The 24230-nt window shown below is 42.4% G+C and overlaps 1 protein-coding gene across 17 annotated transcripts in view; it reads right to left on the reverse strand.

Annotated features, from left to right (window-relative positions):
* LIFR (LIF receptor subunit alpha) overlaps positions 1–24230 on the reverse strand; it is a 92165-nt gene that overhangs the window by 13025 nt on the left and 54910 nt on the right. For 10 of the 17 annotated variants that reach the window (XM_065550019.1, XM_005282156.5, XM_065550017.1 and 7 more), the window contains 9 exons: positions 20415–20580; positions 20249–20319; positions 19610–19823; positions 16660–16839; positions 14411–14512; positions 11502–11669; positions 10064–10219; positions 9086–9179; positions 7604–7682 (listed from right to left, as the gene is read on the reverse strand). In XM_065550019.1, the coding sequence (XP_065406091.1) occupies positions 7604–7682; positions 9086–9179; positions 10064–10219; positions 11502–11669; positions 14411–14512; positions 16660–16839; positions 19610–19823; positions 20249–20319; positions 20415–20580 (1230 nt within the window). Of the gene's footprint in view, positions 1–4546; positions 4781–4915; positions 5436–6711; positions 6904–7603; positions 7683–9085; positions 9180–10063; positions 10220–11501; positions 11670–14410; positions 14513–16659; positions 16840–19609; positions 19824–20248; positions 20320–20414; positions 20581–24230 lie in introns of those variants that run through there. The other 7 variants (XM_042844052.2, XM_065550022.1, XM_065550024.1 and 4 more) reach the window with 4 other exon arrangements.

Raw genomic sequence — 24230 nt, forward strand, 5'->3', positions numbered from 1 at the left:
TCGACTGCTGACACCGGGGTGGATCGAGAAACCGTGACCCCTTTTTTGCCGTCTAAAAAACGAAAATTGGCTAAAAGAGCCAAATAGCTCAGTGTGTAACATTTTTCACATTCTAAATTTTTTTTTAAAACTAGTAATGTTTTGCTTTAAATAAAACATTTCTATAATTTAAAAAAAAATCTGTGTACTTTTTCCTCAATTTTTTTTTTTTTTTTAAAAACACACCAAACATCATTTGTCTTTAAACCCCTCACCTGGGGTGCTTTATTGGGTAACATGGCTATGAAAATCATTGCAAGATACACATGTCTGGGCTTGTTGAAACATGGTTTGAGCAAGGCTAGGCATGCCCAAGAATTTAAATTTACTTTTTACAAAATTCATCACCATCCGGTCGTTTTGCACTAAGTCGTTAGAATACAAATTTAAAATCAGATCAAAAGATAAACCCTTGCTACGATGATGTAAGAAAAACACGCAGTGATAGCTGCAGGCGACAGAGCGGGGGTCTTGTAATTGTCTATTGTGAAACACCATGTCTGTGGCATTTTTGTTTAAAAATTTCATAATGCTTTTAGGAAACAACACACTGTTTGGGGGGTGCCCATATGAGTCAAAAAACTCTCCACGGTTACGCTAGATACAAGGCGAGTCAGTGTTCACCCGGTTGGTTGTGTGGATGCGTGTTCACCACCAAGCCTAGGGGCCTCTGAGACAGCTTGCCTCCTGGGAGCCAATCGCAAGGGAACACATCTAAGAAATTCTTTTTCGTGTAAGGGTCCGTTGATAAGACACGTGAGAGCTGCACGGTGTCCATGTTCACATGTAGTCAAACAGAAGGTTTCTCCTCTGATTTATTTCTATGACATTGTCAAAAACCCCATACACAATCATACTGACGGTAACCGTTAAAGCCTTCCCAAAACGTATTTCTGCTCTCAGGTTCCCGGTTTTAATCAGGGAATAGTGATCAGCGCATTCCTGGTCAGGAGACAGGTCAAAGGCAAACAAGGTGTAACCCTGTGCAAACTCCTCACAGTCGATTAACAGAGAACGATCTTTCATGTGTTTACCAGCTGTCTGTACCAAATTCATGTATTCTCTTACGCAGCGTCCTGCCTCGAAGTCCGGTTGCAGAGGCATGGTCGGTATCTGTTCACCATCCACATACAAGGCCACAAAATTAATATCGTAATGTTTAAAATGAAAGGGATTTTTAGCGTAACTTCCGCTAAAGGCATCGTTATCCACAAACCTTAGGACAAGCATTTTGGGTAACTGTCCCAGGAACAGGTTCTTCTGGTTACTGACCCTGCTGCCCGCGGGGTGCTAAACACTTTCATTCCCACACTGTCCACGGGGTATTTAGCATTAGCGGTAAGCAGGGCCTCCGCGTGCCCCAGACGGACCCCCAGGGCCACCCGTACTTTCTTCACAAAAAGGGACACTGATACAATGCACAGTTTAAAGCCTTCAGCCGCACTGCCCATTAAACAGAAAGCGTCTTTACTGCGCGTGAGTTTAATTTTGACATCCACTCCGTTTAACAAAAGTTTTTCTTGAAAAAACAGGTCGCTGTGTAAATGGCCCAGCAGCTCTACCGTTCTGCTCTCGGCCATCAGCTTTGCACGCCTCACAAACCCTAGATTCCCTCCATCCAACTCTGTTTCTTCATGTTGTCCAGCAGTGTCTTTGTAAAAAAGGCCGGCGGAAAATTGCGTGGTGAGGGTGTTGTCGCTGTAATTGAGCACCGATTCTATAAAGGCCCTGTAAGGGTAGCAGTTGTTGCTTTGGCTTCTGAGGCGGTCTTCCAGTGTGACATCCAACTGACTGAAAATAGAGGCCACGGGGTAATTCACCAGACCCACTTCGGCATCCACGGCGAGTTCAGTTCCGTCTCCTTTTACAATCTTGCAACACAGGTACAGCAGCGTGTTGTTTAAATCCATATAATCTATGCCATTCCCTGCTATAAAAAAGTCAACGGGAGCAGACTCTGTAATGGCCGCTAGAGGCAGCACCTCGATGTAGATGCTTTTCTCGATGCTGGTCTGCGTAGGGGCTATTTGAAACAAGTCTAGTTCGGATTTGGTGCACTCTTCAGACCCGCAGTGAACAAAAGCCATGTTGATTAAAATATGTCTCTTTTACCAGGCAGAGCGCGTCTCCTCTTTCGCCCAGGTTTCCTCTTGGACTTTCGCTTATGGCCGGCCCTGCGTGTCAAAGCCCTTCTTTTAAAGGGTTTCGGGGGACCTGTGCGTCGCGGGTATGACGTATTTCTCTTTCTCTTCCTCCTTTTAATGTACATCAGCCCCAATCCTTCCTGTGAAGCTGTATTCCCCACCTTCTCCAGAACAGCACGGGAGACATGACCTACCACATCTTTTGCTATGTTTTGAGCAGCGGTTTTTACATGGGGTTTAATAATCTCTAGCCCCCTCCTCAAAAGTGGTACGGCTTTTCGAAAGAGGCTACGAAATATTCCACCCACACCCGCCCCGTACATCACGGGGGCCCCATGATATCCAGGAAGGGCGTATCCAGCCTGGGCTTTGTAATAATTCCTGTAGATGGTGGGGTCGCCATAATTTTTTGGGATCGCCATAATAGGGTTTTTGCTTTTTTAGAAACCTCGCTCTCTCCGCGGCCGCAGATGCAGCTTGACGATCACCTTGCCGAAGCGAAATGAGACATGTCTGTTCTGATCTGTCTTTATTTCAATGGTGATGGTGTCGATGTGGTGTTTACTGACAGGGACGTAATCAAGTTTGTTACCATCACCTACGACAAACCTCTTGTTCCTTCCTCGGACAGGGACGCAGCGTAACAGGGGAACAGAAAAGTCCCCCACAAACTGGTGCTCTCCTGTGATGTCTGCCGAGAAGGGGAATTTTTGGACGTTGCATTTGTGGCCCAAACCCAGAATATGTTAGCTAGCTCCCCGTCAGTAGAAAACACGTACATAAAATCGGTAGATTTAAGTCTCACTTTTCTACCCACAGGGTCGTAGTTCATGACCACCTCAGGCAGTCCGGGATGACGAGCCACGTTGCTGTTCATATGCTCCAGTAATTTGGGTATGGTCGAGTAATAACCTCGGTGTAGGATGAAATTCCATGTTGTAGCTCCAAAGGTGATTTTGAAAGGGGTATCTTTGTTGATAGTATTCCAGTTGTGCGGGTATTGTATTTCCACTAACCCCACCTCCCAGGCACCTGGGAGATCCAAGGGCTTAATTAGCCGTATTGTAAAGTTCGAGGTGGTGTTTTGGGGAAAAACTGCAGAGCTGGCATTGCTGGGCAAAGTAATGTAAAACCCACCATCACTCATTTTTCTCTCTCTCTCTGTCCTTGCAGAAGGAATCTTTTGTTTGTTTGTTTGTTTGTTTGTTCGTTCGTGTCTAGATGTCACAGAGTTGAGAAGCTTCCACCCAGTTGTTAAACTTATCAGGCCACCCCAACCATTTCACCAGTAGCTGCTTTTTTCTCCCTTTTCCTTTCTCTGCTAGAACTTTTTCAATCCTGTAAATCCTGTCTCGTTTGGGGTTTACTTTTTGTAATTCTTCAGGGTAAAAAGATCCAGTAACTGCCTCACCCTCGTAATCTTTTAAGCGGTATACAGGTCTCTGGCCCCTGGTTAAGGCTTCATCCACTATGAATATCTCATCGGTAAACGTCTGTTCATAACCTTTTTCAAAAGCGCCTTTGGTTTTAGATAGTCTCACGTGGTCACCTTTTCTAAAAGGGGCAACAACCGGTTTTATTTTAAATCCATCTCCGTAAACCGTTTTCCATACCTTCAGAGAATTTGAAGGGTTAACATCAACGGGTCTGGTACGTATAGTTCTGTGAAAGCTCTGGTTGTAACTCTTTATAAACTCAGGTAAGACGTCAATGTAGCGAAAGGTGTTATGGGCTGTAAAATATCTCAACATCCTAGTTTTTAAAGTTCTGTTAAATCGCTCCACAACCCCTGCTTTGACTTCATTATTGGTAACAAAAGGGTGAACTCAATGCCGCTTTAACAATCCACTTAAAGGTTTGTTTAAAAATTCTTTCCCCCGATCGGTTTGTAATTTTTGAGGCACAGGACCTTCACTGAAAATAGCTTTAAAGGCCTTGGATACCTCACCACTCGTCTTGTCTTTTAGGCCTAAGGCCCAGGCATATTTGGATAGAATGTCTATCACTGTTAAGATGTACTTAAAACCGCTGTTGTGTTTGGAGAACCGGTGCATATCCACCAAATCTGCCTGCCACTGCGCATCCACCTCTGAAACAATGGTCTTGTTTCTTTTAAAACGTATTCGAGCCTGTTTGTGTAAAGTGTAAGCATCCTAGTCTGAAAGCCATGCTGTTACCTGTCTTCTGTTTAAAGTTTTACTATGCTTTCTGGCCGCTTGAAAAAGAGAGTTGACCCCGCCGAAGCTCCCAACTTCCCCGGGGGCATAATATATTTTCTTTAACAGAGCCGTCTGTGTAGACATGACTGTTACTGGTACCGTCTTTTACTACCACGAGTATGAAAGGGAACACATTCATATTGACACATTTAAGTAAGTTTTATTAATCGCCTGGTTTAACACGACCTTTTACAGCCACCTGTAAAAAATGGATGCCATGACCCCTACCATAAGGGAGTCTCAGATTGTTCATTCTTCCATTTTGTCCTTTTCGGCTTGAGATCTGTGTCTCAGACATGAGCTGACGCATGATATGTTTACTCCCACAGGACTTCCAATGTGTAAGTTCTTAAAGGCCTCTAAAAAGGCATCGTCGACCTGTTGAGAGATTTTCAGAAAAGAAACCGCGTAAGCACCCCCACTGTTTTTTTTTTTTTTTGATTTACGCAACCCCCGGTTCCTACCCCATTACCCACCCCTCCTTGACCGCCACTTCTTAATCATTCATTTTACCTGAGCGCCGTCTTTTCCGTTCGCTTTGTCCGCCAGTGCCTCCCCCGAGCCGTGATCGCCTTCCATCTCTGAGGGGGTGGACAAAAAGAGGCTGTCACGTTCATCGGGCTGTCTCACGAGGGTTTCGGGGTCGGGTTCCGACGTATCCATCAACGGCTGGGTTAAAGGGTCCTCCTTGGAACTGTCGCTGATGTAACGCCTGCTCCACACAAGGTCAAAGGCGGTTGGGCCTAAAACAAAGTCCGAAGTTCTCACGGGAGTGATGAAGGAGTCCATGTTTCCTCTCAGCAGCCTTTCCGCGCTTTCGAAAACACGTGTCCTTGGTAAGAGATGGCCGCCTCCTCTGTCTGGCGCTGGGACTTATGGGGTAATGGTGCTGCACTCTGATTGGCGGAGGGCCTTGGGAGGAGTTCTTAGTGGGGTCACACGACTCACATCTGGAGGGGTCACCCCAACCCAGAAGTCACCCTGATTGGTCAACATCTCCCCTCAGGGCGGTCCTGTCAGCATGAAACCCCTCCTGATTGGTAGAGGGTGGTGGGGGAAGTTCTTAGAGGGGTCACATGACACATCTTGCTTCCGGTCAGATGGCACCTTGAGCCCGGAAGTAATACCCCCACGGGGTGGGACTTCCGGCGACAGGCGGGAGGGACCAAGTGGTCAAGGGGCGGGGCTTAAGGTGTCAAGGGGCGGGGTTAGGGTTTGATTGACGGTATGGCACTTATACTACTGGAGGGAGCTTGCTGGCAGGAGCTGCTGTCTCAATTTGCTGATCTATTTAAAAAGGCAGTGTACTTAGAGTGGGGTCAGCGTACTTAAACGGGCAATGTGCATCTCTCTCTCTCTTACAGGCCTTGGCTACACTGGCACTGTACAGAGCTGCAACTTGCTGTGCTCAGGGGTGTGAAAACGCACCCCCCCACCCGAGCGCTGCGAGTGCAGCGCTGTAAAGCGCCAGTGTAATCAGAGCCTGCAGCGCTGCATGCTCACTCGCAGCGCTGCAAGCTACTCCCCTCGGAGAGGTAGAGTACATACAGTGCTGCGAGAGCTCTCTCGCAGCGCTGGCAGCATGACTACACTTGCGCTTCAGCCACGGCAGCGCTGTGAATTCCCGAGTGTAGCCAAGGCCTTACATGGTGTGTGTATGTGTCTGCCATGCTGTCTCTCCTCCCTCCATTCATGCTGCCTTGTAGTGTGAGGCTACATTAACAACAATGGGTTAACCCTTGAGGGCTCAGCCGAGTGCTAGTTCATCATTTAGCAGTGAGGCATTCGCTGGGAAATATCCCTCCCTCTGACTTTACCACCTCAACCAAGCTTCACAATCATCATCGTTGTGTACCAGTATTAAACTGTTTGTTTAAAACTTATGCTGTGTGTGTGTTCGTGTGTGTGTGTATACATATATATATATATATATATATATATATAGTCTTTTGTCTGGTGAAAAAAATTTCCCTGGATCCTAACCCCGCCTATTTACATTCATTCTTATGGGGAAATTGGATTTGCTTAACATTGTTTCGCTTAAAATCGCATTTTTCAAGAACATACCTGCAACGTTAAGCGAGGAGTTACTGTATATTGTACTGTGGTTTGCTTAGTTAAATTGAGAGAACATAAGAACATAACATAAGAACATAAGAAAGGCCGTACCGGGTCATACCAAAGGTCCATCTAGCCCAGTATCCTGTCTACCGACAGTGGCCAATGCCAGGTGCCCCAGAGGGAGTGAACCTAACAGGCAATGATCAAGTGATCTCTCTCCTGCCATCCATCTCCACCTTCTGACAGACAGAGGCTAGGGACACCAATCCTTACCTGTCCTGGCTAATAGCCATTAATAGACTTAACCACCATGAATTTATCCAGTTCTCTTTTAAACTCTGTTATAGTCCTAGCCTTCACAACCTCCTCAGGTAAGGAGTTCCACAAGTTGACTGTGCGCTGCATGAAGAACTTCCTTTTATTTGTTTTAAACCTGCTGCCTATTAAAGTATGGAGAAGTATCACCATCTATACACTGCAACAGAGCAATTGTTTACTGTTTAAAAAACTACTCAACTCCCCCACTTCCCCATATATCTGTTTGTATATTTGATATTCAGCTCATTTTAAAATATCTTAGCAAGTTCAACTTCAAAACTATTCATGAATTTTGCCAAAAAATATTTCTAATATAAAACCAACCACTATTTCCCTTTTATCTTTCTTATGTTATCTACTCTGAAAGCATTAGTTTGCCTTTCCATTTACTTCCAATTACAAACTGTTAGTAGTGGGCATGGAAGGGAGCTGGCGAGAATGCCATACCCTCTCTTCGGACTGCTGCCAATGCAAGGAGGAAGGAAATTAACAGTTGGGGATAAGCTAGAACATATCACTTCTACTGACTCTTGGGACATATCTTCTTGAAGAAACTGTACATTTTAGATCAGTGGTCCCCAAACTTTTCCTCTCGCACCTCTCCTTACCAGTAATAGAACATGTTCTCACCCCCCCCCCCCTTCCCTCCAGGCCGGGAGCGGAGTTGCAGCCAGGGACTGGTGGCTGGGCTGGAGCAGAGCTGAGGGAAGAGCAGGGCTGGGTAGTGCTCCCTCCCCACTTCCTTGTGGGGGCTGGCCCAGGCTCCTCGGTTTGGGGACCACTGTTTTAGATGCTTAAAATTTTAATTAAAATGAAGGTTACCTCACATATATTCTTCTGAAATTGCAATGCCTTACTGTTCTCAGGATTTGGAATGTCAGGGTAGAACGTTTCTTTAATCCTTTATAGAGAAAAGTTAAGTAATTTTCAAAATTACCAGCAAAGGTTCAGCATGTTAAAATAAAAGCAAGAAAAACAGTCATGATGTTACTATCACGTCATAATCCTCAACACAGAGTATAAACTTTAACTGTTCAAATTTTTCACATCACACAGTTGTGCTTTAGGCTGCATGTAAAAAAAATGTACACATTCTTCTGATGCTTCCACTGGAATTTCAGGTTTCTGAAAGCTTGAAGATGGACTGTAAATTGATCATGGGCAGATCACAAATTAAATGTATGCCTAATTCTACATATTTTAATTCGAGTTCTACTACACCTGATCTTGCATGCAGCCTCAGGTGGAGGAGAAGAGCACTGGACAATGAGCAGAAGATTTGGGTTCTTCTGGCTCTGTCACTGACTCACTGTGGGACCTTGTGGCCAAATCGCTACTTCTCTGGGCCTCCCTTCCCTCCTATCCCTCCCAACTATAAAATGGGAATACCACCGACCCTCACCCAAAAGTCTTGTGTAAAGCCCACTGAAATCCTCAGGTGTTTTGGGAAGCATGACAGGGGGTACCAGGCCTTTTAAGGCTCCCTGCAGGAGCAGTGAAGGTGGCTCCTCCAGGCCTGCCTAGAAAGGTTGCAGGGAAGCAACCAATCAGAGCCCAACAGGCTCAGTTAAAAGGAGCCAAAGGGGCTTAGCAGGTCAGTCACTGGTTAGGACCAGAAGGGTGAGGAAGGGCTGGAAGGCTGCAAAACTCTTCAGGGAAGGAGGCCTGGGAGAGACCCTGCTCAAGCAGGGATAAGACAGAGAGACCCCAAGGACTGTAACGCTAAGGTAATCGGTGAAGGCGATGAGACCGACAGTGAAACAGCCCAGGGAATGCAGCAGCAACTATTATGGAAAGCAGCACGTGGCTGCTGTTTGCAGGGTCCCTGGGTTGGGACCCAGAGTAGCAGGTGGGTCTGGGTCCCCCTTCCTGCACCAGCCAGTGGAGAAGTGACCTAAACCCTAAAGAGGGTAAAAGATTCTTTACTAAAAGCCCAATAAAGGGGGCTAGATTTAAAGGTGCCCAACAGGGACTGAAGAGACCAGGCACCCTCAGGAAGAATGGGCTGAGTCCAGCTTGAGCCAGGGAACTGGAAGACTTGTTTATATTTGGTTTTGACTTGAGTACCCTAGAAGGGGTTTGTCCATTTTAGATTGTGTGTGACCTGCCTGGAGTGCTGGGCCACTGAAAATCTGCCTAGCGAGGTTGGCAGCCTATAGGAGGCACCAGGAGAAAAATAAGATTGCAGCACCACACCCAGCCAACAGGAGGCACTCATGAGAGGTAAGTGCACCCCCTCACAGGAAGGCAATAAATTACTCAACACAAACAAATAGAAGAATTTAACTGAAAATGAGTGTTTACCATTCCCTCTTTTGGTAGCAAAGGATGCTGGTCACCACTCCAAGCACAACAGCTACTGCCACTGGGATGAGAATGGCAATGATCAACCCCACGGCTGGGGAAAAATAATGAAAAACAGTAAGAGATATTCAAAGTTATCAACAAAGTTTGTGGCTCACAACCCTTTTGTAACATTCCCAGATATTATAGGCCGCTTTATAGATCAGTGACGGCTCATCAAGCCCCATCTGCCTACAACAGGGGCCTATACCACATCCTTCATTGCAAAAGACAAACCCTCCCATAATGTAGTTGGTCAATTGTGAAATAGTGTGTAGAAAAGGAAGAGGTTTCTGTTTGATCCCCTATTGGTACTAAGCTTCACATGCATGATGATAGGACTGATTGCAAATTTTATCCCAGAGAGCATAACTGCTAGTGTTTATTGTATTTTAGGTGGCTATTTAAAATTATCAAACTATTTGTCTATTCTGTGGCAGTGATTTCTACAGGTTAATTACATGTTGCATAAGTGCATTGCCTTTTACCTAGTTTAGTCTTTTAAGATCACTGAGCATCTCCTTTTCTCCGCTAACGAAAGTGCCCATTTAGCCTTCTGGGCAGTCATTTCATGCACTTCTTCGTTCCAAACTGAGTAAACCATTTTTTTTCTCCTCCCATCCTCAGGTGGCTTTAGTAATTTTCAATCTTTTGAGCAGTTATGAGTTCAGACCCCATCCATACGTATGAATTGATGAAGTTTTTAAACAAGCATTAATTATTATGAGCTTCATAGTAGCTGTAAGGTTACAGTTGAATAGCTGTAAGGTTAATTCCCCCCCCCCCCCGCCCCGATCTGCTATTTAAAAATACAGATAACAGTCCTGGGATAGCTAAGCAGGAAAAGACATCAGATGAGTCCAAGATAAAGACCATGGTACTTTTTGACTTAAGCATTGCCATGCTAGAAGTATTAGCAAACAGGAATATTCAACTTACAATTCTCCTTTGTCACCACATACAGGTCTTTCAATGGGCCTATTCCACCAACAGTATAGGCTCGTAAGCCCAGTCGGTAACTTGTTTTGCCTTGAAGATCAAGTATTCTCAAAGACTTTTTCGTTAGGTCAGTAATATTCTTTTCTGTTTTGTTTTCTGTTTAAAAAGATAGAGAATGTACACCACATTAGAATATGTTCATAAAACTCAAACTTCATATTAAACTGGAAAACGATCTTTTTAATGGAGCGAAATCCTGAGTACAGAATTATGCTGCAGAAAATCCACTACTGTGTAGTGTAACAGGGTGTTAATTAATTAAGCAGCACAAAGGGTATATCTTCAGTGCAGAAGTAACTCTCATTATGTACACTTGAGTTACTCCTCTTAAGTTAGCCCAGCTCGAGTGAGAGCAGCCGTGCTATGAAGTAATACTCAAGCTGCTGTGTCCACACTGATGCTGCACTAAGACTTCTGATGATATATAATTGCATTCTAAGCACAGCTGCAAGCTGAGCCATTCTATGAATTCTTTCCTAATGAACTGTGGGAGAACTTGTTTGCCCTGTCTGGCACATGTGGAGGAATTGTGAGAAGGCCTTGGAAGACTTTGCCTGCATCCATACTACGGAGTCATTGTGTTAGCAGATGACTAGCTGTGCAAAATCAAGTTTTAGCCTATACTTCCTGATGGACCAGCCAGCTTGAGTTAAAAGCATCACCATACTGGAATTAAAGCCTGCTCACAATCCTAACCTTGAGTTGGGGGCAGAACTCTAATTTTAACTCAAATTAAGTTTGCAGTAAAGACAAACCCAAAGAGTGAAGAACAAGGATTATGGCAGACTAAACATTAATAAAATGCAAGCTGAAAATAAAGATGTCATGCACTGAACTCCACCATTTGCTACAGACTTCATATAATTACATTTCAGAACATCTCTGGTAAGTGCAATTACATCTTATAAGGTTATTTCTTCTATCATTTGCACACTACCACAATTATCAGATTTGGAATGAACTGAATGAAAAGTATCACACTAACAGGGAAAGAAACTGGCCTTCTCTTTATCTACAGACCAGAGATAGTATGAGCAATGGCAATGCAACATTATCCCAACCACACTGCCAATGCACTTTAACCCAGTTCTGGAGGGTTTGCCACTTTCACACTCTCAGTGTTTTCCTCAGGGACTGAATGTTCATTGTCGTGGTGACTTGTGTGATGTGGGTACCCTAGTGAACTAGAAATTCCACTCAGTTCATCTACTCTTGCCCACATGAGCAGTTAGTATTTTAAATGTCTTCACCAGTTCTGAAAGGCCAATTTAGGTGTTGAACAATGCCAACTGTAATTGAACAATTGTTTCTTAAAGGACTATTCATTAGCAAGTACTGGGAGTTTACAGGAAAATTGAGGACCATATATTTTATTTACCTTCGTCCGTAAAACTAGTCTTTGAAGAACTTTTCTCCCCTTTTGCAAAGTAAAGAATATATCCCTTTAAAAACCCCTGGCAGTCTTCAACAGGAATGTCTTCCCATTTTACTAATATTGAATCTGATGAGGTTTCTTCTACAGTAAAATTTGGTGCTACCTTTGGAGCTATGGAAAGAATTGAAGAAAAAAAAAATTAAATAACTATCCTTCCATTGTATACTAAGAGTATGTTAGTATTACAGCATTATTATTAGGACTGACATGTTGATCACTACACTGAAAATTTTCTAGATCCATGTTTTTCCCTTTTCAAAAAAAAATATATATTAATAATAGAGCCAGGTGTCACTACCTCAGCCTCCCTGTTGGTATATTATTACCAGTAATTTGTATTGCAAGGGCATCTACTAATCCCAGTCATGGACAAGGACCCTATTGTGCTAGGTGCTATACAAACAGTATGAACACACATTAAAAATAAATCCAGCTAGTGCAAACGTTGGAAAGATGCAACTTAATATAAATTGTCTCATTTTCAAATGGCTGTAACTTTGCTTTATTTGAAGAAATTGTATTTAGTAACAACAGAGCCTGCATTCTTGTTTGAGAAAAGTATTAAAGCTGTTTAAAAGCACTGCTGCGTCCCAGCAGGAGTCACAAATCTCCATTGCAATACATGGGCTCTAGTGCAGGGATCACAGCAAGGCACATTCACATAACAGGCCTTAGCTGGAGGTACAGATACCACCATGAGTGAAATTTTAGAAGCCAACTGTGTTCTTACAAGATAAGAAATTATATATCTATTCTATCACAATTTCTGTTTTGAAAAATATGACAAACTTAGTCCAAATGCTTTGTTGTTGTTTTTTAAGAGAGGTGTAAATGGTTGAAAACAAGAGATTAGAGTAAACATTTCATTTCATCTTCCATCATAGCATTAAGCAGCAAGCAGTGATCCCTACAAAGCATTACCCTGGCTCACACTAAGCAATCAGAAAAAGTTTCCAATAAAATTATTCCAAGCACCTGGCAGAAGATACCTTAAAGTTCAAAAAGAAATGGGTCCTATAGCTACACAATATGCATTTATCCTTCACTAGTCTTAGCTGTTACGTATAAAGAGAGTTCAGACTTCCAGGAACAGAGCAAAAGGGAATAGAGGGGTGGTCCTTAAACATCTAAGGCATTCCAAGTCAGTATCAGCACTAGATATAAATGCAAACTCTGGAATTGTAATTAATGAGAATATATTCATATTTTAAAAATGCAATTTTACTCTAAAAACTGATTTAGATATAAAGAACATTGTAGGTTTCTTTATTCACTGTGTGTCACTGATTTCTATATTAAATATACTCAGACATATTTTTACTTGCAAAGTAACTGAGCCCCACACACTCACTTTGGCTTCAACAGTCAAGATTAGAGTTGTGTTCACTGGCCAGACCCAAAAAATTGTTTTGCATCGAACCAAAGACTATTTTTTTAAATGTTCTGGTGACCCAAAAAAGTAAAGAAAATGTAGGTTTCAGGTTGAAAAAAATATTTTTATTCAAAAACAAAAAAACGTTTCATTTTTTAAACAAGAAAATTGCATCAAAATTTGAACCGAAAACGTGTTTTGAACAAAAAGAATCTATGCTTTTTGATTAGAAAAGCACTGAGATTAAATGTTTCACTTTTCCAGAATTTTTTTGTTTTGTTTTCCAACCAAAACAATTTGGTGAATTCAACCTGAATTCACAAAGCGTTTCAATCAACCTGCAGCTAATTCTTTTGGGAAAAAAGTTTTGGACAACATTTTTTGCCCAGCTCTAGTCAAGATGGACTCTTTTCACACTGCAGAAGGCCAGTAATAATGGTTCCTTGAAGCCCAAATTATACCTCGGCTTTACCTGTATAACCACTGTCTTCAGTGATCCCTGTGCAACCTTATTAGCTGTAAACGGGACTGCACAGATGTCACAGAATAGGGGCCAACTCCATGGATGCTCCGGGGCTGGAGTACCCACGGGGAAAAAATGGTGGGTGCTGACCACCCACCCACAGCCCCCCTGTCATCCCCCCCAGCACCTCCCGCCCGCTGGCGGGCCCCATGATCAGCACCTTCCCCTCCATCCCCACATCTCCTGCATGCCACGATTAGCTCGGGGGGGGGGAGGGGGAAATGGGGCAGGAGCGAGGACGCGGCGTGCTTAGGGGAGGGGGCCGAACTAGGTGGGAAGAGGCGGGATGGGGTGGAGCTGGGGCGGGGGTGGGGCCTTGGGAGAAGGGGTGGAATGGGGGCGGGGCCTGGCACAGAGGCGGCGGTTGAGCACTTTGGAAAGTTAGCGCTTGTGTCACACAGCATAATCTGAAGACAATGCAGTTACATGAGCACAACAAAGGGCATATTTGGATGCAGAACCTGTTGTTGATGATGTGCAATATGGAAGCCAACGACCAGGCTGTCAAAATTCAGGATAACATTGTGGGGGTAACAGTGGGAAAAACATCTTTTGACTTGCAAACTGAGCACATTTGTCATGGAAGCTAGTAATACGAGGAAGGTGGAACTTCATATTGCCATTTATTCAAACTTTTTAGGGCTGAATCCCCATTTTAACTTCTGTATCCCACTTTCACATTAAATATTACAATAATTTCAATCTGATTTTCAGACAACAGAATAAGAACCAGCTAGGACACAGAGAGTGGAAGTTCACTGAATTAGTGAATAAGTGATACATTAAAAATCTTTATTAATGAACTCTAGTGGCACTGAAAGAGATAAAGGAAATATTCAGCAGTAAGGAGATTCTGCTTTCAGACTTTTTCTAATTTATCTAGCGAAGATTAGTACAAGTTAGTCATATTTATTTTATCTTGTATTTCAAAGGATCTTAACAATAAAATGCACTTACGCAATTCTTTCATATATCCCGTTATATTCTGTAATAACTGATATCCACTGTGTTTGCAGCCATATAGTGAAAAATTGTATCTCACACCAGGTTGAAACAGAGCTGCAGAAGAATATCACTGGTAAGCAAAATCTTTTTAGCAAGAGTTATATTTTAAGCTTTTACATGCATATTTTCATACAAAAACATTTAAAGTAACAGCACAAATAATTAGACCACCAATTCTAAACTGGGGATTCGTGGCCTTCTCGGGGCCACAAACAGGTTTCAGAGGGTCTGCCAAGCCCCGCCACACTGCAGGGGCTGAAGCCCCACTGCCCTGGAGTCCTGCTGCCTGGGGCTGAAGCCGCAGAACAGCAAAGCCACAGGAAACAACTGTTTTTCTGCATATAAATGCCTGAGCAACTGAGCTTCCCGGGATCCCAGGCAATTGCCCTGCTTGTTACCAGCCCTGGCTTTTATATGCAGGAGAACAGTTGTTGGGACACAGGTGGGCCTTGGAAAGAAAAAGGTTGAGAACCCCTGAATTAGACCATATGGTATTTACATATTAATATTTCCCCTATTTAATCTATACTGTATTTATACACAAAAGGTGTGCCATTACACACACAGTTCAGAGTCAGTAAATAATTTTGACCATTCAGAGCAACCTAGACAGTCTAAACAAATATCATTAAGAAAATATTGGAAGCAGTACAGATTGTTGCTTTCCATTATGAAATACACACTTGCAATGTTAACAGAAATGTTATTTTTCCTTCAAAGCTGTCATGTTTCTTCTTTCCCCTCCCCAGATATAGTGGCTTATCAACTGATTTCTTCTTAGTTATTATAGCTACATCCATTACAGCACTGTTATTCAGGGTGACTATTCTCTTCAATAATGAGCTCAAGGCTTGAATCGAGTTTGTATAAAACATACGTTGTTCTTCTCTCTCTAAACAAGGGGGAAGATCCCAGGGAAAGAAAACCTGACCTATGAGGAAAGGTGAAAAAAACTGGGCATGTTTAGTCTTCAGAAAAGATGACTGAGTGGGGACCTGATAAGAATCTTCACAATATATTAAAGGCTGTTATAAAGAGGATGAGGATCAATAGTTCTCCATTTCTGCTGAAGGCAGAATAAGACATAATGGCCTTAAATTGCAGCAAGAGAGATTTAGGTCAGATATTAGGAAAAACTTTCTATCTATAAGAGTAGTTAATCTCTGGAATAGGCTTCTAATGGAGCTTGTGGAATCCCATCACTGGAGGCTTTTAAGAACAGGTTGGACAAATACCTGTCAGGAATGGTCAAGGTTACTTGGTCCTGCTACAGCACAGGACTTTACTTCTCGAGGTCCCTTCCAGCCCTACATTTCTATTATTCCATCATTCTATAAGATGACAAAAGACTCAGTCCTACCAAGTGCTGCATGCCCTCGACACTTGGTGAAGTTGCAGGAGGCGCTGAGTAGTAGTCTTTGTGCAATCAAATGCTCAGACCTTGAGCCAACAATTTGATGCATGTGGGTAGATCCCTATGAGTGCTGGGAGCCTCCATGCTGTCAACTGGGCTCCGGGCAGGTGCAGGGGTCTGACTACAAGAATCTCATTGTAGGGTTGAGGCTCTAGGTGACTGAGTCTTAAATGTTGGCTCTAGATGGGACCTTTATATTTAATTTATTATGTTCTAGTCTTTGTAATGTCCTCTTGGACAGCAGGAAATATGCCTCTTTTCCTGCTTATTTCTTTTTGCTCCCCACTATTCCCACCACACCTGCCTTTTATTTCTTAGCCTGCCTACCTGCATCTATATACCTGGAATGTGCCTTGCTCCAGGAAAAGTCAATTGTTTATTTATTGCAAGCCAACAGAGGAAGCTCTCACTTTCTCACACTCAAAAATCCAATGCATTTTCCCCTCACCCCCCTCGGTGTCTAGAGTGGTACATTTGGAATCTGGAAGATTTGCCCTGGATTTTAACAATTTTACAGAATGCTAAAGTTTGGGCTTCAGATACATTGCTTTTAGTAACTTCAAAACATTCTGGAAAGCGTAAAGAAAATAATAGTTGAATCAAGAACTAAGAGATGGAGACCGCTGAGGAGAGTGAGAAGTTAACAAAAATATTAGTGCAAAGAAGGTATTTAAAAACAGTACCTTTTATCCTTTCTACTGATAATTTTCTGCATTCACTTACAAAGCCAGTATACCATGCAAACTTTGAATTGGAAAGCCTAATTTAAACAATGATTTTCTCTTACCAGATTTGATCACAGCATCTGTTGCATTTGAAGGAAACATTTCCCAGTCCACCTTACAGGGTTCAGATCCAGATGAAATACAACATTTTAATGTGTAGCCGCAGGTCACGTTGGGGTCAGAAGGCCAAGAAATGTAAATTCCATTTCCTGTTGCAATTGCCAGCTCTGTTTTAACATTGTCTACAATAAAGACAGTATATATAAAACATTAGAGCTCACCCCTGTATCTTTAGCTCAAAGGGCTTTCTTGAAGCCTGAACTACAGTTCTTAGAAAACAGGTGCCATGAGAACATGCATACAATGTGTTCATGTTAGAAAAGAGGATCACACAACTGGCTCTGTGAAATTGGAGTAAATTATACTATACTTTTTGAAGTACTATAAATCAAGCTTAGAAGTCTATAGTGAAGTCTGTAAGAGTAGTGCAGAAAGGAGAGAAAAAGTTCAGCAGATCCTCAGGTTTGGATACAAATCACCTTCTCTGGATAAGTTTCTATTGCAGGGGTTCTGGTTTAATTCAAATTGAAACTGATTTGGTAGAAGTCTCCAGCTACTAATTCCTTCCATCCATCCATCCCCAAAACACCAGGCTGTTGACTAGTTCCTATAGAGCCACCACCTATGGCCGCCATTCAGGTGGGTCCCAGTAAATCTTAAAGATCCCCTCCAGGAGCAACTAAAATACTTATATACTCCATCACATCTTCAGAACCTCCTCAACTTTTCTTGAGTTTTTTTTAAATGTTCTTAGCCTTGATCCCTGTTTGCTTGGATCATCTCATTGTATTAAAACTGTCCAGTCTATGCAAGACTGAATTTAAAGGGAAAGGCAAATCTCAGTAATTTAAAAAAAAAAAAAAAAGTTGCAAAGAGAAACACCTTAATTCCTCCCTGAGGTGCTATGACTACTAATGGACAATGTAAATGCTGAGTGTTCTAGGAGAACGTATGCTGTGTGCTAGCAGAACAATTTTTTGGAAGAAAATATCATTGCTGAATTGCCACTTAAGGAAATGTCAATTTCACCTCTTTTTGTATTCATTTCTCTCCATTTGATGTGACTATACGGGTAAATGTATAGACAGGGCAAATTCTTAAACTGTTTATATGACACTTGCATAGTATTTTATTTCTAGAATTTTGTTAATATGAAATTAATTTACTGACAATAGTATTCTCTCAGCAAAAAACAACACTGGATATTGAAGAGCTGCACGTGCATGTTTTTGCTGCAATCTAGACTTCCGTTTCACTAGCAGCACAAATACTGCCATGACGGAGGCCAGAAAAGCACCCACATAGTAAGTTTGCTTACGTTGAAAGCTCACATTAAGTAGGATATGACGTAGGTTTTGCTTCCCTTTCAATTCTTTCAAGAAACCTGTCTCGAGCATCAGAAACGTTTCTCTCTTATTGATGTTATAAACATTTGCAGGCTGTACAGGATGCAGCCAGAAGTGACTGTATAGCAGCGTAATCCAGGTCAGTGGGTGAGTCATGTTTCAAATAATTCCTATGTCAACTCGGAAGACAATTCAGAATGAGTATATGTTGGGTAACACCAAAGGGAAATTCAGTCTTCCAAATGTTACCTTTCCAGTACTATGCTATAATAATCACAGAGTTCCAGCCGTCACCCTCGGTCACAGGCTACAGAGCTGAATTATCTAGAGAGCCCGACATTCTGCAGAGTCAGCTACAGTTGTTGCTCATGATGTGGAGTTATTAAAGTGATGCCATTAATTTATCTATCCTGCCCAATTCCTTTTCCTTCACATATGCAGTGATAAATTAATAGGTAGCATCGCTATAGAGGAGCTGAAGGCTATTTAGCCTGAGGACAAAACTCATTCTGGATAATGGGGGATCATGGTTACTGACATCCCAACTATAAATCTCAAACAAAACACATTTCTGCCTAAAGAGACGTAATTTTATTTTCAGAACTTCAGACAGAAAGTGCACAACTGTGACGTCTATTACATGCCCACATGGGGTGTATGGGTCACATTATGTGCCCTAAAACAGGTCTCAGCATAGGGCTGATGGGCTAGGAAGCACAGCTTCTGCAGAGCTGCTAATCCCCGCTCCAGCACAGTTGGGTGAGAGCTAGCAGTGCCTTCACTCTGTCTTCCCAATGTGCCAGCCAACGCAGATGAATGGGAGTGGATGGGGAAGTAATCTGCACCAGGTATAGGGCTGGCAAAGATTCCTTCCCCCCTGGAGCAAGGGGGAACGGGGACCATGTTGTGACTTACGTGGTCTGTTCCTGTGCTATGTGCTGCCCTTTCCCCGGCATTTGCACCAAAACCAATTTAGCCCAAAGCTTTTCCTTCACATCTAGGAGGGTAGTTCACCACCACGAAGGGCATTTTTAGATATCTTCAATGAGAGGCCTCAATAACCCTAACTTACACCTTCAAGCCCCTGCTTTTGACACCAGATCATGATTCAGGCACATTATTGGTTAGCTCCATTAGTATTCTCACTTCACGTGATCAACTACACATGCATTTAGTTGATGTTTGAGTCCCACAGAGTGGAAAAATGTTAAACAACTATGTAGCACTGAGGAGCTTCCACTGCAAGAAAACCCTATTTTGATCCTCTTACATTTAATCATATTTATTTGAGTCAAAAAGATGACACTGAAATAAATAAAACCTCCTAAAAGCTGAAGATTTGTGCCAAAGATTTAACCTCTCCCTTGTTATTCCTGGGAAGACTCCAGAAAACTGCAACACAGCAACCTAGCCTGTAACTGCCGCCTTCCTTCTACATGACGAGTATAATTTGCTGGTGAGACACTGCACTTAAAACAAAGCAGTGACTGCAGATTGAAAAAAATCACTTGTTACTTGCACAGATCAGCTAAATTCTCTGAAAAACACAACCACCCAGCTGTTCCACAAGCTTTGAATGTTTTAAATCCTTGAATCAAGTACTCACCACTTGGAAGATCCATACTAGTTATCCTAGAAGGGGGAGATGAGCCAGCACGATTTTTGGCTACAACACTGATTAAACAATCATTTCCCCCAAGCTTTATTTCAGTGCTGTTCAAGGGTACAGGGACTTCATGAGCCTTTAGCATTATCTCTCGCGAGTAACATGACACTTCATGGGATAGTATTATTCCATTTGCTTCAGAAAGAAGTAATGGCTATGCAACAAAACAAGCACAAATCACATTAAAAAACAAAACTATCGTTAAAAATCAGGACACAGGATTACATGCATCTAATACTCAAAGTTGGGGTTACCAGGCAAAAAAGTCAGTAAAGCAAGAACGTTTTTAGGAGTTAACACATGAGCACTGAAGACAACTCTCAAAGGGACAAATTTAAGGAAGTTATTCTGTATGTGAAATCCTACTTAATTCCATATGCAGCTGTTTTTAGTAATACTTTTTTTTTTTTAAAGCATAGTCCACATTTCTGGGATAATGATGTTTTCGTTTAAGACACTAATATTCTGAGTATGGGCACTATAAAATATTTAAGAACAACAATTAGATTTACTGGCTATACATTTTTCATACATTGAAAGTACATAAGAAAAGCAATGACCACACACACATGTACATACCTTCCAAAAGACTGTTAGAGTTTCTCCGACAGGACTTCTCTCTCGCCAGATATCCGGTCCTCTTGCAGGAGCTAAGAAAGGAGATTTTACAAGATAAGGTAACTTTGTTAAGCATATGGCTTACAAGTTCAATATTTTGACATAAAAGACAGTTCAATAAACTTACGGGCTTCCAAAGTTGTGAGCTTTTTTCCCTCACTCCATTCACTCCACCGCCAGAAATGCTCAGAAGCTGAACAGCGTACTCTGAATGTGTATGTGGCATATGGATGTAATGCGTCCACCCAAGCTCTGTAATTTGAGTTTTCTGCACCGGCCATTGAGACACTCTGCTGTTAAGAATTAATAGAATTCTATATGAAAACCTTTCCCCCATCCTGTATCATGCTAGTACCACTACCTGGAAAATGTTTTTAAAAAGTCAACTACAGTATTAAAGTTGTACAATCAGGCAACTGTGTGATTATTTAGGAAGAATCTGTTATACAAAGTCTAGTGGGATGTAGTCTCTTTTAGCGGGGGGCAATGGGGATGTATGATAAAAGCTTTCAAACCAGAATATGTCGGGAAATAAATGTAAATGAAAGAAAATATATAGGGAAAATATTTTACATAAAATCACTGTTCACCAGTGAAAGTTTTTTCAGGGGCCTATCATAAGAAGTTACACCTAGTATAGAAATTATAACACCAATAACTACTTTAAAACAGATGTGGATATATACTAAATTGTCAACATTTGACGCTGTATCCCATGTGATAATGGGAATAATCCTATACCACAAAGGAGAGTAATCACAATGCTAACAACACTCTCTGCTTTCCCAACCCTCTACCATTTGATTCCCAAAAGTATTGCACTCTCTGAACCACCAGAAAGGACTGGTGGTCCACTGACCATAATCTGAACACCCCTTTCTTTTGAGCCGGTTCCACAAGGCTATATATGACAGCTATTATCGCTGAACACTCTTTCTACATATGTATTAAATCCTAGCTCCACTGAAATCAATGGCAAAATCCCCACTGATTTCAATGGGACCAGGATTTCACCCAGGGTGCTCCTATGCTTCCAGTGATGGGCATGGTCTGAGAACCTGCCCAGACAAATAGCATTCTTCCTTTGTAAAACGGTGCCTGCACAAAGCACACCCAAGAAAAACCGCTGGACCAACATCCATATCATTCAAATACAATATATACCAGTAACAGTACTCATACGAAGTGCTCCTTTTTCCTTTGAAGGAAAGCAAACATCATCATAATCATGTTTTAGTATAAACAGTCAATTGCATAGTATTGAGTTTAAAGCAGTTAAAACAGTGCATAATAGTGACACACACATGCATACTACAACAAATGTGTACAGTGACTTAGTGTCATGGCTGCTGTGAGAAATCCTGACCCTGGGAACATTTCTTACTGAATCTACTTATAAATACACATCTATCCTGGCTGCCAAGAACTGGTCTCCAAAGTGAATTTTAGTCTGAAATTAGTTATTTTTTTTCTAATCCAAATGACAAATAGAAAATGTCAAAAAGCCAGCAATTGAGCATATGGGTGGAAAAGCTTCTGCCACTATCACCAAAACATCTTGCAGTATTGATAACAATTTCACAGCCATTCCTTGATTACACTATACCCTGTTCATCTGTTCATTTATACTCTAGCGCAGCATTTCTCAAATGTGGCCACTGTGGCTGCATGCAGTCACCAGGGGCTTTTCGTGTGGCCACAGCCTCCTGGGTAGTGATGGGGTGAGGGTGGCAAAGCAGCGGCCCCTCCCCTGGGCCACCAGCAGGGGCTGGTCCCTGCCCCCTTCTGGAGCCACAAACACTGTAGGAGCAGGTGATCTGTGTTAGTTTGCCTTCCTGGGGCTTCATCCATCTGAAGGTGGGCTCCTTCCCCCAGCCACAGGGTTTCATGCTCTGGCCCCAGGCTCACCCCCCACCATCGCCCTAGCCTCTGCTACCTCCTCCAGCACCCCATCCAGACGCCCAATCGCCACTGCACACACCCCCGCCTCCCTACCCACCTCCCCATCCAGGGCTTAATTTGTCCCCTAGCTTGCTGAGTAAGTCTGCTCCAAAAAGTAATATTAACAAATATACAAATATCGCTTTTCACAGAAGCAAACTTATAACTAGCAAGTCTAAAAAAACCCACCAAAAAAGCAAAACATGCAAAGCACCTTATTTGTGTTTCTATTCTGTTTAGGTCCAGTAAAGAATAGAGACAACTGTCGATGATTTTGTCTGCAAAAAAACTCTACAAAAGTACATTACAATGATTTGGACATGTATATATGCATATTTGTTTTTCCTAAAGTTAATTAAGTATTTTAGGAAAAAAATGTCAGAGCAGCCACCAGCAAGAGTTGGTGGCCGCACTCTGAGGCAACCAAAACATTTCTTGTGAGAACCCCTGCTCTAGCGTCTGGAGAACAAAGTAACAAAGCTACATATTTTGTAAAGTTTCAGCCTGTATTTCAATAGCAGCCACCAAGGTCTGAACTTACTCATGTCTAAATGTCATTTCTTTCCGCTCTCCCCTCAAACCCTCAAGCAACTTGTATGGTTTTTACTTGTGATACTTAACCTACTAGTACTTTTTAGCACATTTTATAATTTTAATACAAACGACTCAAAATCTCTCAAACCACAGAATGCAAATCAAGATTTTGGAGTGCACAGCTTAGTAGGGTGACCAGATGTCCCGATTTTATAGGGACAGTCCCAATATTTGGGGCTTTTTCTAATATAGGTTCCTATTACCCCCCCACCCCCGTTCCGATTTTTCACAGTTGCTATATGGTCACCCTACAGCTTAGAAAGACCAGGTCGACACAGCTTTGAAACACTAGCCCACCAAGCTATATTTAAACCCAGAGACTTCCCCCGTGTAGTTCATTTAAAAAACAAAAACAGAGACATTGCCATAAGAAGTGTTTTCAAGTGACTATAGCAGGCTTTGGATCAGGCTCCAGGATATGGTAAAAGCTCTTTATCCCTAATACTTTCTGAGTTCTCAGGTGTTACACACTTACAGTAGATTTTATTTTTGTAACAGTAGCTTTAAGAGATGGTAATCTACAACCTTAAAAAGAGGCAGATTAACAAAATGTCTGGTGCTGCCAGCACAACAGAGCAGCTTTGCAAGGGACCTTAAGAGTTTTTCTGGAGGCTGTAAAAATGTTAAATTAGGCTACACCTATACTTGAACCTAGGGGGGCGATTCTCAGCTAGCATAGAGATGCTTGAGTTAATGGGCTAAAAATAGCAGTGTCAGGGGCTAACATGGGTGGCGGCTCGGGCTAGCTTCCAGCAAGTCCAAGCAGGAATGTTCTCAGGACAACTAGCCTGAGTAGGGTGACCAGATGTCCTGATTTTGGGGTTTTTTTCTTATATAGGCTCCTATTACCTCCCACCCCCTTCCCAATTTTTCACATTTGCTGTCTGGTCACCCTAAGCCTGAGCCATCGCATGTGCTACCCCAGCTACACTGCTATTTTTAGCAGGTTAGCTTGAGCAGGGCTTGTACAGGTATGTATATTTGAGCTCAGAATCACACCCCCAACTCTAGTGTAGCCCTAGCCTGAGAGGGACCTTTTATGCGGCCACGTAGAAAAAAAAAAGTGACAGAACTCAGGGTAACTGTACTGTGTGCATGGTCACTGAATCCCAATCAGCATCAAGTTCCAGGAAGTCTACCTCGCCCCTCCAACTTTCGCTGAAATTTTGAGAACATCAAACAGGTGCTTTTAGTTTTCTCTAAATGACAGATATAGAGGATTTCAGTAGGGATATCCTACTGACACACTCAGCTCATCTTGCTCAATGGGAAAATTCTTCCCCTCTCACAGTCTTTATATCATCCACAGATTGCAGTAGTGAGTTGCTGAAACAGCTGACAAACACATACACAGCAATTATTGAAAGCAAGAAGATTCCACTTACACCAACTGTAAAAGTGACTTTGA

This window comes from Chrysemys picta, chromosome 6, assembly GCF_011386835.1.
Source record: "Chrysemys picta bellii isolate R12L10 chromosome 6, ASM1138683v2, whole genome shotgun sequence".
NCBI classification, from domain to species: domain Eukaryota; kingdom Metazoa; phylum Chordata; order Testudines; family Emydidae; genus Chrysemys; species Chrysemys picta.